Genomic DNA, 14,665 nt, shown 5'->3' on the forward strand with positions numbered 1-14,665 from the left:
AATTAAATCTCTTGTCAAAACAAAAGGGAAAGAAAATAAACAAAGAAAATGATCTTTGAGTAACTGGGACTTCATGTATCCTATAGCCTAGCTAGAGAGAACATCTGCCTCTGAATAATTAGCGAGATCTTACCAAGATAGCTGGTAGTGGGTTTTCTTTCTTAAACACTTTGTCTTCACCTACCTAATAATCTTTCTGCCTCTCACCAAATTAAAGACAGGGGATAGTGAACAAATGTTTAATTTTAAAAAAATTCTGCCTAGTACATTCAACATTCATGTCCTTACTATTAAAGCGGTTACTGTTTATAAGGAAGAATAATTATAGGTGGAAGTTTTTTCAGGTCTGCAATCTTTGTGTTCACTTGAGGGTGAGAAGAGGATATACAATCTAAGCAGACCTAGATCAAATAAGGCTAAGTAAGAATTTAGATGTCTTTTAACATCTGAAAAACTTTCCAGTCAAATGCAGGATGAGTTTCAATGTCTTTAAATAAAAAACCTATATCAAAACATAAAGAAGTGTATCCTCCCTTCCCAATGCTTCACACACATTAGCTATTCATATGCCTCAGTAATTCCTATCAGATCCCTAAAGTACAGGACCTATTTTTTAGTTGTTTTTGTATTCACTCATGTGTTCAGGACATTTGGCATAAAATGTGAAGAGTAACAGGTGACAACAGTTTTAGAAATGTAATAAACTTTTGTCAAATGACATTAACTATGTTATATTTATCTCTATAAATACTATGGTACAAAAGAAAAAAAGATTATCTTCACTTTGCTCTATTCCAACCCAACAGCCATTACATTTTAGTCTTGCCCCAAATTACATATAGAGAACTTCCCTCAATGCAAAACACAAGCAATATTAGAAAGTAACTTCTCATTTAAATACAAATACATAAGGAAAATGATTAAGAAAGAAATTACAATCTTTAATTCTCAATTCTTACGGATCATCCATTTTGCAGGGACTTCCTTTCTTCAAACTTTCCTTGCTTCACTTGCTGTGTCAGTAACTACACTAAATAACAGTAAAGTTATTGACAAAGATAAATAGTGAAAATAGAACATTATGATCACTCTCCAACCAATGCTAGGGTTTTACATTAGCCAATACATTCACAAAATCCCTACCTCAAAGATTTGTTCAAAATTCTGAAACTCCTGTAATCTTGACTGAAATCCTTCTGCAAGTGCCCCACCTGTAATAGTTAGGTGAAGATTTAAAAACCTAGTATAATATAGCAAAGTAGCATTTCTAGCCATTTTTATAACCTACACTTGTATGTCAAAAGGAAATGTTTAATAAATACATACCACCTTCTGGCATCCCCTGTGCTTTGTGCATTCTAGCATTAAGAACTTCCTTTGCAGAAATAAAGAAGATACGATTCCGTGCTTCTAAACGATCCACAACTTTGAGCTCTTCCACCAAGAAATGTAGGCATCTTTCCATGTGCTGTCTGCGTACCTAGAGAAAAATAGGATATTAAAAGAATTTTAATAGTTAAACAAATATAATTATAACAGACAGTTACAGGCCTACACTAAACTTCATTTATAGTGATATCATAACAATAGCTCCCATATACTTAACAAATCCTAATTATAATTCAAATATAAGAAGTTTGATACTTGCTGACAGAAAATCTGTCTCTTAAAGTAGTGATTCTCTTTTGAACATTTAATTTAAAATTCTGATGGACCAAAAATACTACAGTCATTATAAAACATATTGTAGACAAATATTAGGACTTAATGGCATGGGAAGAGGTTGCTAATTCTATATTAAGGACGTACATAATTATATAACAACAAAGAAATGAAGTGTGTGTGTGTGTGTGTGTGTGTGTGTGTGTGTGTATTTATATATTTATGTAGGTCAATAGGTGGTATGCAAGAAACACCCACAAAAATGGGTGGCATTTTTATATCTTCCTTATGCTTTTATTTTCCAAATTTTCTACAATGAAGCTATTTTTATTTTGAAATCAGGACACAAATAATATATTTCTCTTCTTTAAAATACTGAAATTAAAGTTGGGGAGAATGCACTAGCCAGGGATTAGAGTTGCAATGTTAGGTTTAAGATTAGCATATGGGTATTAAAATTAAGGTTAAAACTAGTTAGGGTTTAGTACTCACCTTTAGCATTAGGGCATGATAAAAAATCTCTATGTTAACACTTAGTACAACTAAGCAAACTAAGAATGGGGAAGAACCATTTATGGGTGACACTTCCTAACTATCTGATGACTAAATGAGACCCCAATTTGAAAGGGTATGATTATAAAACAAAAGTTAATAATAGCAAGATATAAAGCTTCATAGTAAGCAAAATTCTAATTTTGAGTGTGAGGGAACAATGAAAGCAAATAATCTAACATGTGAACAGTGATGGGATAGTGTGAATTTTAATTTTTTAATGCGTTTTCTAAAATTTTTTTTACAATAAACAGATACTACTATTAAAATCATAAAAAGTAGTACCGAGCAAATATTATTTATAGACCAAATGCCAGATATTCTATTCCTTTTAGAAAGAAGTTTCTAAAATCACCAGTATGATTAATGTAAAAAACAATAATACCAAGTGTTGGCGAGGATATAAATCACCTGAAACTTTCAATCAGCTGGTGGGAATATAAACTGGTTCAAGCACTTTAGAAAATTCTTTGGCTGTTTACAAAAACAGCATATTCTTAACCTGCAATCCAGCAATTCTAGATATATACCTATAGATTATTGATCTCTGCATTATTGATATTGAGTCAGATAAGATCATTGGGGGAGGGGCTGTTCTGTGATATAGGATGTTTACCATTTCTCTGGCCTCTACCCACTAGATGCCAGTAGCACATTGCCCCGTAGTGACAACAAAAATGTCTTCAGACGTGGCCAAGTATTCCCTGGGGTTAAAGCTGTCCAACCCCTTGTACTGAGAATACTGGTATATATCTGACAGAAATACATTCCTATGGTCACCAAAAGACTTGTAAGAATATTGACAGCATCATGATTCCTAATAACTAAATACAGGAAAATCATCCACATGCACATCACTAACAGTACAAATAAATCAACTGCAGTTAATCACAGGACGCAATATTATACAATAGTGAGAAATGCACTTCAACTATGCACAAGAGTATGGGTGCCTATCACAAACATAATGGTGAGCAAGAGAAACCTGACACAAAAAAGTAGATGCGAAATGATTCTATTACACAAAGGTTAACAACTTGAAAAATTAATCTAGGGTGTTAGAAGTCATGGTAAGTGGTTACCCTTGGGAGGGAGAAGAGAGGATGGAACAAGGGGATCCTGGGCTGCTGGGAATGCTCTGCTTCTTGATGTGGATCCCGACAAAAGTGTGTTAAATGTATAAACAACACTGAGCTGGACACTTATGATTTGTACACTTTTCTGTTATACTTCAATAAAAAATTAAAACAAAACAAAAATGAAGTGTCAAGATCTAAAATGAGTAACGCTTTTAGAACACAATTTTCCTTCACAGTAGCTTAATACTTGTCTATCACATATTGACTTCAGATTTTCTATAATTATACTCTTTTCTCAAATAAGAGAATAGCTGCTTATGATGTTCTATTCTATAGGTAGTTTTCTTGGATAACAATGCACCTGAGTATACTTCAAAACTTACGGGGAAAAAAGTAACTTACATCTTCCATATATTCGGGCTCTGAGGCAGAGGCATCCCAACGATTATTCAGAATGAAAATATTAGGCTTGGAAAGTCGCTCATTTACCTTGTGAAAAAAATGTTTTTCCTGAAAAACATCAAATGCCCAACAATATGTTCATTTTTAAAAGCTATTTTTACGTTTTTATATAAAACTTTATTTTAATATAAAAATTTGAACCATTTAGACAACAGTGATTAATACTCATTGACAGAGTATCCCAAAGCACTCTGAGCATTAAACTTTTCGATTATGAGAAAATTAAAATAAAAGAAAGGGAAAAGTGAAGATATTCCTGCTCCTGCCATGAGTCTTTTTTGAAACTGAATGTTAAAAATATTTCATCTGTTTCTGCTATATGCAGGACATAAAAGGAACTGCTGGATATAACAATCCATATTTTCAAAAAGCTACCTCAAATTGTTTTTAAGATTTAGATTAAGTAAATTAGTAACAATGTGAGACATATGTACAACATATCATAATAAACAACAGAGAAAGGTATGTGCCATACATACTATAAATAAATGCTGGAACTATTGAAAGGAAGAAGACACCATATCTAGTTGAAATTATGAAAAGCTCCACAAAGAAGGAGGAAGTGATAAAGATGAGCTTGAAAGTATAGATAACGGCTTTTTGACACGACGAAAAGTTGGGAGGGGGAAAGAATTGTGGGCAATGCACATAAACAAAGGCATCAAAATCAGAATGTATATTAAAGTTTGTTTATCCAACATCCAAACAATGAAGTTATTCTAACAGATTTTAAACATTTATCATCTGTTATATCATCAGGTTATAAACAACTATCAGTGTTGTCAAAGCAGCCTGGTCTACGTGATATGGATGGGGCCACTGGGCCATACAAACACGAATAAAACAGTGACTGCTGATAACACCAAGGTTACATAAGTGTTTGGCCATTTATATGCTTTTGATAAATAACAATTTAAAAATATCGCAGTATAGTTTGAGATACGAGATTATCTAAAAGCTGGAACGTTTGTTTGAGATGAGTCTGGTTCTAGACATTCTGGATAAATAAACTTCTAAGTTTGACAGTGGTTTAGAGTATACACAGGGAAGGCTGGAAAATATTGACAAAACTCAAAACAGGAAAGTCTTGCCTGTCATACAGGGATGTGAGGTGTTGGTGTTATATTTTATTCAAGAGAGACTTAAGTCAGCATCCTAACAATTCTGGTGCCCATTTCTTCTGAAACAGGCAAATTACCACAGTGAATGTCAACAACACACACGTATCATACCTTCAACTCCAAGATTCACGAGAAGCTACTGCCATCAAACCCTAGATTGCTATTCAAACACTGGGAACACACGAGACCAGAACCAGCACTTCAGGTCCCATGGAAACACACACCCCTTCATTCACCCTTGATATCAGAAGTTCTTTCTAGTCCAAGATTTGGATTTCTCTCACTTTTTGGAATTAAAACACATACCATTTCATTTCCTACCACTCAAACATAACAATATGATTAAGTCCTACCGTGTTCATTAGTGTTGATTCAGAGTTTGCAACCAAAACGAAGACATCAGCATCTAAGCAAAACTTATCAATCCAGCTATCCAGCTCTGTAGTGACATCGGTACCTGGACTAATGGAATTAAAATAAAAATCATATAACATTTTTTAAAAAGAAAATTTCGATTACAGAAAGACAATTTTTTAAACTTTTATAAATTGTTTAATGTTTAAGGACAGATTTCTACCAATCATCAGTATGAAGCCTAGGAGATTTAAATTATTTTCTCACCTATAAGACAGTTGTTGTGGCAAGTTGAGAGTGTGTGCTTTATATAATTCTATGTGTTTGTTCTGCTGACAAGGAACTCCAAGAGCCTACCCAGTTGACAATAAATGCTAAAAAAAGGTTTATTTACTAAAAACAAATAACCTCATAAGCAAGTAATATAGTCAATATTTTAACCTTTTAAATCTTAATGCTTTGGAAGACTAAAATATAAGTACAAAAACCCTAAACTAGGCTAATACATAATAAAAAATGAAGGTATAAGCAGCTATGTCCAGTACAGTTCAGAAAAGACTAAGTGCTTATAAGTAATGAAAAATAAAAGACAGTCTGCTAGACATAAATTTAATATACAATCTGCTATAAAAATTATAGTGCAATTATCTACAGGTTGGTTTGATGTATCCTGTGGCAAGTTGAAAGACTGGTGCCATGGACACAGTCTGGCCGTGAAATAAAGCAAAATTAATTAGCTTATAGTTAAACCAAATATTTTTACTTCACAAGCAACTTCCTCTGATCTGATCTATTTCTGTTGATTACTTGAAATACTCTTCCAATTAAATGGAGAGCCCATCATCAAAAACAAAATGATTTCCACAGAATACTGAAATTTTAACTGAAGAAAACGAACACACCAAAATTAAAAACAAAAACAAGTCATTTAACTACCTTTTTTGGTTAATGACATTACTTAATAGTTATGCATTACCATTTCATTAAGCACCAGTGTAGTAGGATGATTTTAAAGATACATAATAAATGCAGATTAATCAGAAGAGTTGGAAAACAAATTCCAAGAGTACTGGATTAATTCTTGAACAATGAAAAGCTATATAAACTGTCCAGCAAAATTATTTTGGGAAACTTGCTCTCAAGAATGAATTCATTACTAGTTTAAAAAATTACCTATTTAGAATTATTTACTTAGGTATCTAGAATTAGACATTCTCTAAGGCCCAGCTACTCACACAAACTACAAAGTCAGATAAACAGAGAAACAAAAGTGGCCACCCTTGAAATCTCTTGTAATAGAATTAGACTGATAAATTAGCACTTTTATAATACCATTAAAATACAAAAACCAACACCTTAACTGTTCCTTAACAATATAGTAAATGAAAGCAAAGCAGCAATTGAACATTTAAAATTTATATGTATTACACGCTAAAGCAAGCAGCATTATATTATTAAAAACACCTTTACAAGAACTAAACGCAATTCATATGTAATTTTACCTGTCCACTAAAACCAGGTCATCTCTCAAGAGGGCACATTTTGCCTTTGGCCAAAACACATGCACGAGAGAGCCAGCTTTCAAGTCTTTGTCCATGTGAAGGGCATGGGCCAGCTGATTAACTGTCTAAAGCATGGAAAAGAAAAAACAGAACTCTACTTGTAATAAAATTTAATAAAAACGTAAAATGCTATGGTTTGGTGCAACATTTATTTTTGTAAAACATGTACAAAAAGCAGAACTTTAAATAACTTAAAACCATTTGAGCAATCTTGAGAAACTTCAGTTTTAAAATTATCAACTAGGAAAAATAACTGGCACCCTTAAAACAGTTTACTCATTCTGCAAAAATAATCAGGGCTACATTCTAAATGCCCCCCAAAATGGAACGGTGGCAATGAAGTACCCTGTAACCCCTAAAACTGATAATGTATGTAGGAAAAGAAATGTGTAATATATCAAGAGAAAAAAAGCAAATCAGAATATAGCACATGATTTAAACCACTTTGTTTAAAAAATACAGAGAAATACAAATTTAATTCTATACCAAAGGGTTTCCATTGGACACGGGAAGTATGTGAGTTTTGGAGTTTTTCTTTTTATCTATTTGTACTTTCTGTCTCTTCTAAAATGAATGTGTATTGCTTAGTAATGAAAGGGAATAGAAGAAACCTCAATCAAGGAAAGGGCATCAGCACGCATACCTCTACGGTTCATTTGATGTGTATCAGATTTTACAGGGAAATATCTATTTTCAAATGAGCACAATACTCCTGATCAGGGTTGAAGTGAATCTCCATAATGACCATGTTAAGTAGGTTTTTTTTTTTGGCTTGCTTTCATAAACTTTGTGATGGAATTATAAACTTGTACTAAAATCTTGATGCCTCACCTATAAAATTAAGATTTTAACAAAAGCACCTATCAGGCAGAATTGTGGTGAGGTTTGAGTTATTACAAGTATTTAGAACAGTGCCTGGTACACTGCAAGTATGTAATGATGTATTAATTGCTACTGTTGTATTTCTTTCACCAAGTAAACTATTAGAGCACAAGATTCAAAGTCTGTTTACACCTTAAAGCAAGCCACCACTTGAGGTAAACAAATGTAAATTCTGGAGTAGCGGAGAGGAGTAAAAGAGCAAGGAAGAGGACTGGAAGTAGAGAGCACAGATCAGAAAAAATGAATGATTTCCTTAAAATACCACAGCACACTTGACTTTGAGGATCTGATGCCATTGGTTGAATTGTAATTTGCTAAAATTTTTTATTACAAAATAAATGATTCCGTCATTTGTATGGGTTAAAAGTGTGAAAAATATTTTCATACACATCATCTACTTTATTCCTCAGAACTAAACTGAAGGGTATTACACAGATTGTTACCTGATCTAGATCAAACAGCAAACTCACAACACAAGAACCGGATCCATGCATTCACCTAGTTTACCAAAAACTAAAATGGCATGGAACTTCAAACATCGGTCTTCTGTATTCGTGGGTGAGAAGTTAAGACTTAAGAGAAAGTGACCATAGTGAGAAACAGTGTCTTTACCAATTGCTTTCATTCCCGTCAACATCTTACATCTAATTTTGTTTCTTTGTTTTTGTTTTTTTTTTGGCTGAAGGAATTTGGTGGCACTGAATTCCTTAAGACATTTATGAAAGGTAGAGAACTGCCATTGGCCCTTATCTGATAAAGCTATAACGTAACATTTATTCATAAATATACTTACTGAGTACTCCAAAGGTAAAACAATTTCTAAAGGCACAAATGTGTCAAAAACAGATTCTAAGGGCCCAATTTTTTACACACAGTTTTCTTTAAAAAGACAAGATTTGAGATTAAATAGAAATTACACACTTCAATGTTTTCATTGGGAAACTTCAATGTTTTCATTGGGAAAGTTTATTTTTAAAACGTAATACGCTTTTAACTATAATTTACTTATATTTTAAGTTAAGGACAGGATTTCGTCACCTAGTAATTTAGCTCTGAAGCAAAAGAACTTTAGAGAATTAAAAATATAAGTAATGGCTTAAAAAACTATGACTCTATGACTCCAAAACTATGACTCTTAATAACTATGACTCTATTAATGGGTCTTCCATCTCCAGGATTGCAAATATCTTACATATTTTTTAAAGACCAAGGACACTGTTTCAGATATATTGCTAAGGTCAAATATGATACCTTCACACTCTTTTTTTCATCTGATCCTTCTGTCATAAGGTAAGCTTTATCTCCATCAGTTCCTTCAACACTCAGTAAGCAATTGGTTGTATGGCCAATCCCACTAGGGAGGACTTTATCCCACAACATTGCATTGATAACAGAGCTCTTCCCACTGCTTGTCCTGAAGAATGAACATAAAAAATCATGAAAAACAAAATGTAACAGTAAAAAACTTTGTTTTTTCACTGGGTCTAAGGCTGACTTGTCTAGAATTGAAATTTTGTTAAAATTTCATCAGACTGAGTTTTTCATGAAAGAGTTGACAACTTGATTTACACAAATATTAGCAAGGTACATTTTAGAAAACAGCAGAAAACAAATCCTACCTTTTCCATAAAGCTATCTTTGCCTTTTGTAACTTTCTTTTGGGGGCAATTTGAAATCACAGCCCCAAATTCTGTGCTACTTGACCAATCACAAGATGTGGTCTAATGTTCCATCTTCTTAAATCTAGGCTGGACCTTTTGTACATCCACAGCTAAATACCTATTTCTCCTTCTCAAGTAGGACAACTGAGTCATCACATTTCCAGGAGGCCTCTTCCCTCCCACTCTTACTCCACCCTAATCTGAGGTAGGGGCTCTTTAATAGACTTACCTCATACTAGATTCTAAGGCCCTGAGTATATGGTCAAATGGGAGAAGCAGACAATAAAAACAGAAACTAAACAACAGAACTCTGTGAAAATGTTTTAAAGTCATAAACAGGTACTTTAGTACAGAATAACTGAGAAGGAATACTTAAATAGAGTGAGTGATAAGGGAAGGTTTCTGAGGTAGTAACATTTAGGATGAGATCTGAAGACTGAAAAGGAGCCAGCCAGACAGAACAAGGCAAAGAGAATTCCAGGCAAAGGAAATTGCAAGTGCTAAAGCCCTAAGTAGGAAAATAGCTTAGAAGGCCTATGAGGTCAGTTTAGTGAATAAATAAATGCCTCTATTGGTACATAGCATGTACCTGAGCGACCAAATAGCCTAGTATTCTGTCTTTGCATCCCTATTGCCTGAAAGTGCATGGTACATAGGTAGTTAACAAATGATCCTTAAACGTATGGAGAAGCTGTGGCAGAGATCACTCTGTCACTCCAAACGGTAACATTAACGAATGGCACTTCCTACTGTCCCCCTGGGAATCACGAGGCTGAGAATCTTTTGTAAGACACACCTGATAATCAACAGAAGCTTAAAGGAGTAAGTGACATATTATGCATATTATCTGTATTTATACTCTTATAACTAGCTAAGAAGCCAATTCTTGGAGATGAGCATCCTTAAAAAATAAAAATATGATTGACCTTCATAAAGCCTTATTTCATACCAGGAGCTAAAATGAACAAATTCTCTTACATGTTAATGACTTTAACAATTAACACAGGCAGAAATTGTTGTAGAGAAAAGGGGGAGGAGTAGCACTTGTTGAAACATCAGAAACAAAGATGGAGAAATGACAGGGAAAACTGATTTCTGGAAACTACCCTCGAGAAGAAATAATAAAGAATTACCTGCCAAAAAAGGCCACTTTCATGAGTCTCCGAGACAGCACCTCGCCGATAATGGAAAGCTTGTTTTTATATCCATGGATTTCTACCAGATCATCCTCAGTGGCTATTTGATTAAGTTCTGGATTTTTGTATGTTGCTACAACATTGAAATGGTATTAGAAAAAAATGATATAAATGAATATTAAGTTAATTATACAATGGGATACCTACTGTGTGCATATATTTTGGCTTTGTTCTATATTAACATGCCATCTGAAAAATAAAAATGCCCATAGCATTTGAATATTTGGTAAAAGGTGAGTGCCTCTTTCCAATGGGTTATAAGAATCCTGCCCCAAAGAATTTCAAAATTATTAAGAATTTCAGGAGCCCACTCAAAAGGTATTTATTATTCATCTGGTTTCAAAAATACGAAATATCCAACTAAGACAAAAATGTTTCTGAACAGAGAAACTAGAGCCTAATATTCACCTATTATTGTCCCCATCCTGATTGGATCGTCAAATCTTGAGCTGAGAAGATCCACATGGTAAGAAAGAGTGGAGTTTGAATGGGGCCCTCCAAAGTAAAGATATGGTTCAAGGTCTCCAAAAGCTAAGTAAGGCTTTGCTACCTTAATCGCTTCTTGTCTGCTTCCCACAGGGATGAAGCTAAACAGCTCATTTCACATAAAAAGAGAACTTGCAGACTGAATCCTACCCCAGCTCCAAATTCCCCTCTTCCAAGGACAGGGATAATTGCGAAAGCCTGAGTTTGAAAAGTAGAAAAGCCTTTCAGCTTTGTTTCTATTTCAGGAATACACATGCGCACAGTTATATTTTTATCATCTGATTCTGCAGGTAAAAATATAGTGATTCATTTGGTTATCTGAGTGGTCCTAATTAAGACACAAACACTGATACAGCTTACCCAGTGGTCATCTAATTCAATTAAGCTTTACATATCTCATCATACTTTTCAAGAGAATTAATAAAATATGTGTAACTTGGTAAAAAAAGTTAAGACTGGCTTGAAGTATCATTACATTCACCTTTGTTTTTCATTTTATTCTTGGTCTTCCTGATTTATTTGTTTTTTTTGGGGTTTTTTTTTTTGGCAACATTTTTTCTGAGGTTCTAGAACCAGTAAAATCCAATACCGATTCTAAAGCATAATGCTCAATCTATAACTGGCTCAATACACAAAAGATGTTATATTTAACTTCATTTTCACTTCCTATCAACTCTTTTAGAATAAAATACTATATACTCTTTTAGACTAAAATACTGTGCCAGCTCAAGTTCTTTCCAAATTGGAAACATAAAGATTCTATACCAGTATTTTCATTCTCACTCCAACAAAACTTGAATTGTGTCAGATTTGGTGATAGAGACACAATAATAAGGCATGGTCCTTACCCTTAAGTGAGGAAGGGTAAGGAGGGACAATGAAAAGTTTGATTCTACCAACCTACCAAATGTTTCACCACTGTCACTGGAGAAGTTTACAGAATCCCACCCTCCCTTTTCATTGGACCCGTGAAGGCCACATAATCTTAAGAAACAGAAAAGTTTTCAACAGTTATCTCCAAAGAAGTATTCCCTAGTAAGACATTCCTCGCCACCTTTGTTTAAACAGTTACACTCATTTTAGGAAAACTGTTCTTGCCCTTTCCCACAGCATATCAGCCTCATTTGAAAGGATAAAATAGGTCTGAGATGTTGGCTTAACAGCTGAGTTGGGGAGGAGGTAAGTATAATGGCTAAATGTGGGCTGCCTCATTTTTAGTCTGGGCATTCACTAGCTCTGTGATCTTGGGCAAGCTGCTTGACTTTTCTGTACATTGGTGTTATTTTTAAAAGGCGTGATTAAAATTGTGCCTCAATGTTGATGAGGATTAAATGAGCTATTACTATTACTGAAATGAGTTAATATATAATTCATTTCATAGTTAATTATACAATTCAAATGAAATTCAATTAATAGTTAATTATACAATTCACAGTTAATTATATAATTCAAATTTGAATTCAATTCATAATTATGTAATTCAAATGAAATTTATTCAATTTATTTATAATTAAATTAATGCTTGAATTTAATTTATATCATGTATAATAAATGAGTTAATGGTTTTTAAATGAGTTATTAATATAACAATATACTTAGAATAGTACAAACACTTATTTCTTAGTTGTTATTACTACTATTTAATCTTCCTTTGGAGAGCAAAAATGGGTTTTATTTGTAATATCATCACTCATCACTCATATATATAGCACAATACCCTATATATGTGTTCAGTAACTACGGTTGAAAGAATAATGCACCTTTGTATATTTTCAACAGTAATTATTTTAAAAACTTTAGAGAAACTCACCTTCAACAAAATGTGATCCTTCAGTAACAAACTCCAGTAACTGGTCAAAGATTTCAGTAATTGCCTTCTTCGCCAGCACAAAGTGCTTCAACGGAGAAGCAGTTTCTGCCATTACGCTACTAGGGGATGGAAACAAAAAGTTAGAAATGCACAGATTAAACTGGACCACAATCACCGGCAAATTAATGACACTTTCCAGGGACACTAACTCCCCAATGAAATAAACTAAACTGTCAAAATGCTTTTAGGTAATTATTTTGGGGGGAGAAGTGTTAGTCAGACAAAGACTTCTTTTGAGTGATCTCCACTAAAATAAGTGAACTCCACTAGCCAAAATCTTAGTTGCAATTTCTACTTTATTTCCCTTTGGTGAAGACGAAACTAACTGTGGCTAAACTGCGACTATAAGCGACTCTTCAGTATATATACCACGGAACAGAATTAGTGAGAAGCCAAGTTCACAAACCGTAGGTGATTAAGTTTCTCAACCTGGAGCTCTGGGTGGATGGAGGTGGACGTGCAAAGTGAGGAAATACAATTCCAAGATCATAACTCAATACCGACGTTTGGAATTATGTAAAGTGATTCTCTTCACAACAAGGAAGGAGGCAAGGCTTAAAGTGAGCATTGAGTTTTCCAGCCCAAGTACCAAGACTTTCAAGGAATAGAAATTTAAAAAAAAAAAAAAAAAACACGGGGGGCGGGGGGCAGCGTCTCATGAAAAAGACACCAAACAAAAACGACCGGACACCAATCTACTCCTGGTGTGCATGTGTGGAACGCAGCACGGTGGCCATCAGGAAGGCGAGCACACCGGAGGGTCAGAACCGTCTGAGCGAAGCAGCTCCGTGGGAAAGGCGGGGTGACGGCGACGACGCGGTTCAGCGGCGGGCATCACCTACCTCGGGAAATCCAGGCCTTCCACACCAGGCGCGGGAGCCCCGCCCGCAGGGCAGGGGCCAGACCCCGCCGCCGGCCCGCGTGCGCCGGCCCAGACCCGGTTCCCCTCGCCCAGGTTCCGGCCTCGCGAGCTCCGCGGGCCGGACCCGGCCGCCAGCCCGGCTCGCTCGCTCCTTTCTCGCCGGGCTGTGGCGGCGTCTCGTTACAGAGCACCCGGCGCACGACTCTCCGACTTCGTCCCTGGCCGCACGAAGGTCACCCCTAGAGAAGTAAAACGGCCAGCGGCCAAGACAGAGGGCACTCACACTGTCCTGGTTCCGACTTGTCACTCGGCATTGGCAGGTCAGCCGCAGCCCTCAGGCCGCTTCATCCTCTTAAGGGAGGCTGGCAGGCTGGGAAGAGGCGGGAGGCGTGCCAAAAGGGCGGTCACTTCCTGTCTCTTGCCGTGCCCGATTTTGTTTGGCTCAGTGGCCGGAAGTGCACCTATGTCGAGCGCCATTTTTGTTAAGGGGCAGAAGGCAAGGTTTGTGTGGGCAGGGAATGCAGCAGGGGAATGTTTTGCTGTTCACTCCCCACCCCCTGCCAACTTCTGCTTCCCCTCCCTTCTCCTTGCAATGTTTTCAGAGCTCTGACCAGCCTAGTCATAGGTAGGTGCCAATGGCTAGTTTAGTCAGGGAGAGCTAAAAGGAGGTGGGGTGAGGTGGAGGTTGGGGCTACCAGACAAGAGGGTGCGGAGTTGCTGGGCCAGCAATAATGGAAAACCCATTTGACCTCTCCACTACTCTGTTCTGTGCGATTGACTTTCTGGGCTTGGAGCTGTGAGTGTCTGTGTGTGTGTGGAATTACTTTAGAGGTGAGAAGAAATTAGGAAATTGATGTATTATCTTTGACTAGTTTTTCTCAAACTTTGTACTTAGGAGTCACCTGGGGATCTTGTT

General features: G+C 35.8%; 2 protein-coding genes across 10 annotated transcripts in view; one reads left to right on the forward strand and one right to left on the reverse strand.

Moving 5' to 3' along the window:
• MFN1 (mitofusin 1) overlaps positions 1 to 14,128 on the reverse strand; it is a 31,254-nt gene extending 17,126 nt beyond the window's left edge. For 3 of the 9 annotated variants that reach the window (XM_081029428.1, XM_081029423.1, XM_081029427.1), the window contains exons 1-9: positions 13,730 to 14,058; positions 12,828 to 12,946; positions 10,469 to 10,604; positions 8,926 to 9,088; positions 6,733 to 6,857; positions 5,230 to 5,338; positions 3,696 to 3,803; positions 1,327 to 1,480; positions 1,144 to 1,211 (exon numbers count right to left, since the gene is read on the reverse strand). In XM_081029428.1, the coding sequence (XP_080885554.1) occupies positions 1,144 to 1,211; positions 1,327 to 1,480; positions 3,696 to 3,803; positions 5,230 to 5,338; positions 6,733 to 6,857; positions 8,926 to 9,088; positions 10,469 to 10,604; positions 12,828 to 12,939 (975 nt within the window). In that variant the 5' untranslated portion in view covers positions 12,940 to 12,946; positions 13,730 to 14,058. Of the gene's footprint in view, positions 1 to 1,143; positions 1,212 to 1,326; positions 1,481 to 3,695; positions 3,804 to 5,229; positions 5,339 to 6,732; positions 6,858 to 8,925; positions 9,089 to 10,468; positions 10,605 to 12,827; positions 12,947 to 13,729 lie in introns of all 9 variants that reach the window. The other 6 variants (XM_081029431.1, XM_081029426.1, XM_081029430.1 and 3 more) reach the window with 4 other exon arrangements.
• LOC308489010 (uncharacterized protein) lies at positions 10,596 to 14,110 on the forward strand. The gene is made up of 2 exons (XM_081029535.1): positions 10,596 to 11,830; positions 11,890 to 14,110. Exon 2 carries the CDS (start codon positions 13,545 to 13,547, stop codon positions 13,998 to 14,000), a length of 456 nt encoding a protein of 151 aa, XP_080885661.1. The 5' UTR covers positions 10,596 to 11,830; positions 11,890 to 13,544; the 3' UTR covers positions 14,001 to 14,110.
• Positions 14,129 to 14,665: the final 537 nt, after the last annotated feature.

The sequence above is a fragment of the Rhinolophus hipposideros genome (assembly GCF_964194185.1).
Source record: "Rhinolophus hipposideros genome assembly, chromosome: 2".
Classification (NCBI taxonomy): domain Eukaryota; kingdom Metazoa; phylum Chordata; class Mammalia; order Chiroptera; family Rhinolophidae; genus Rhinolophus; species Rhinolophus hipposideros.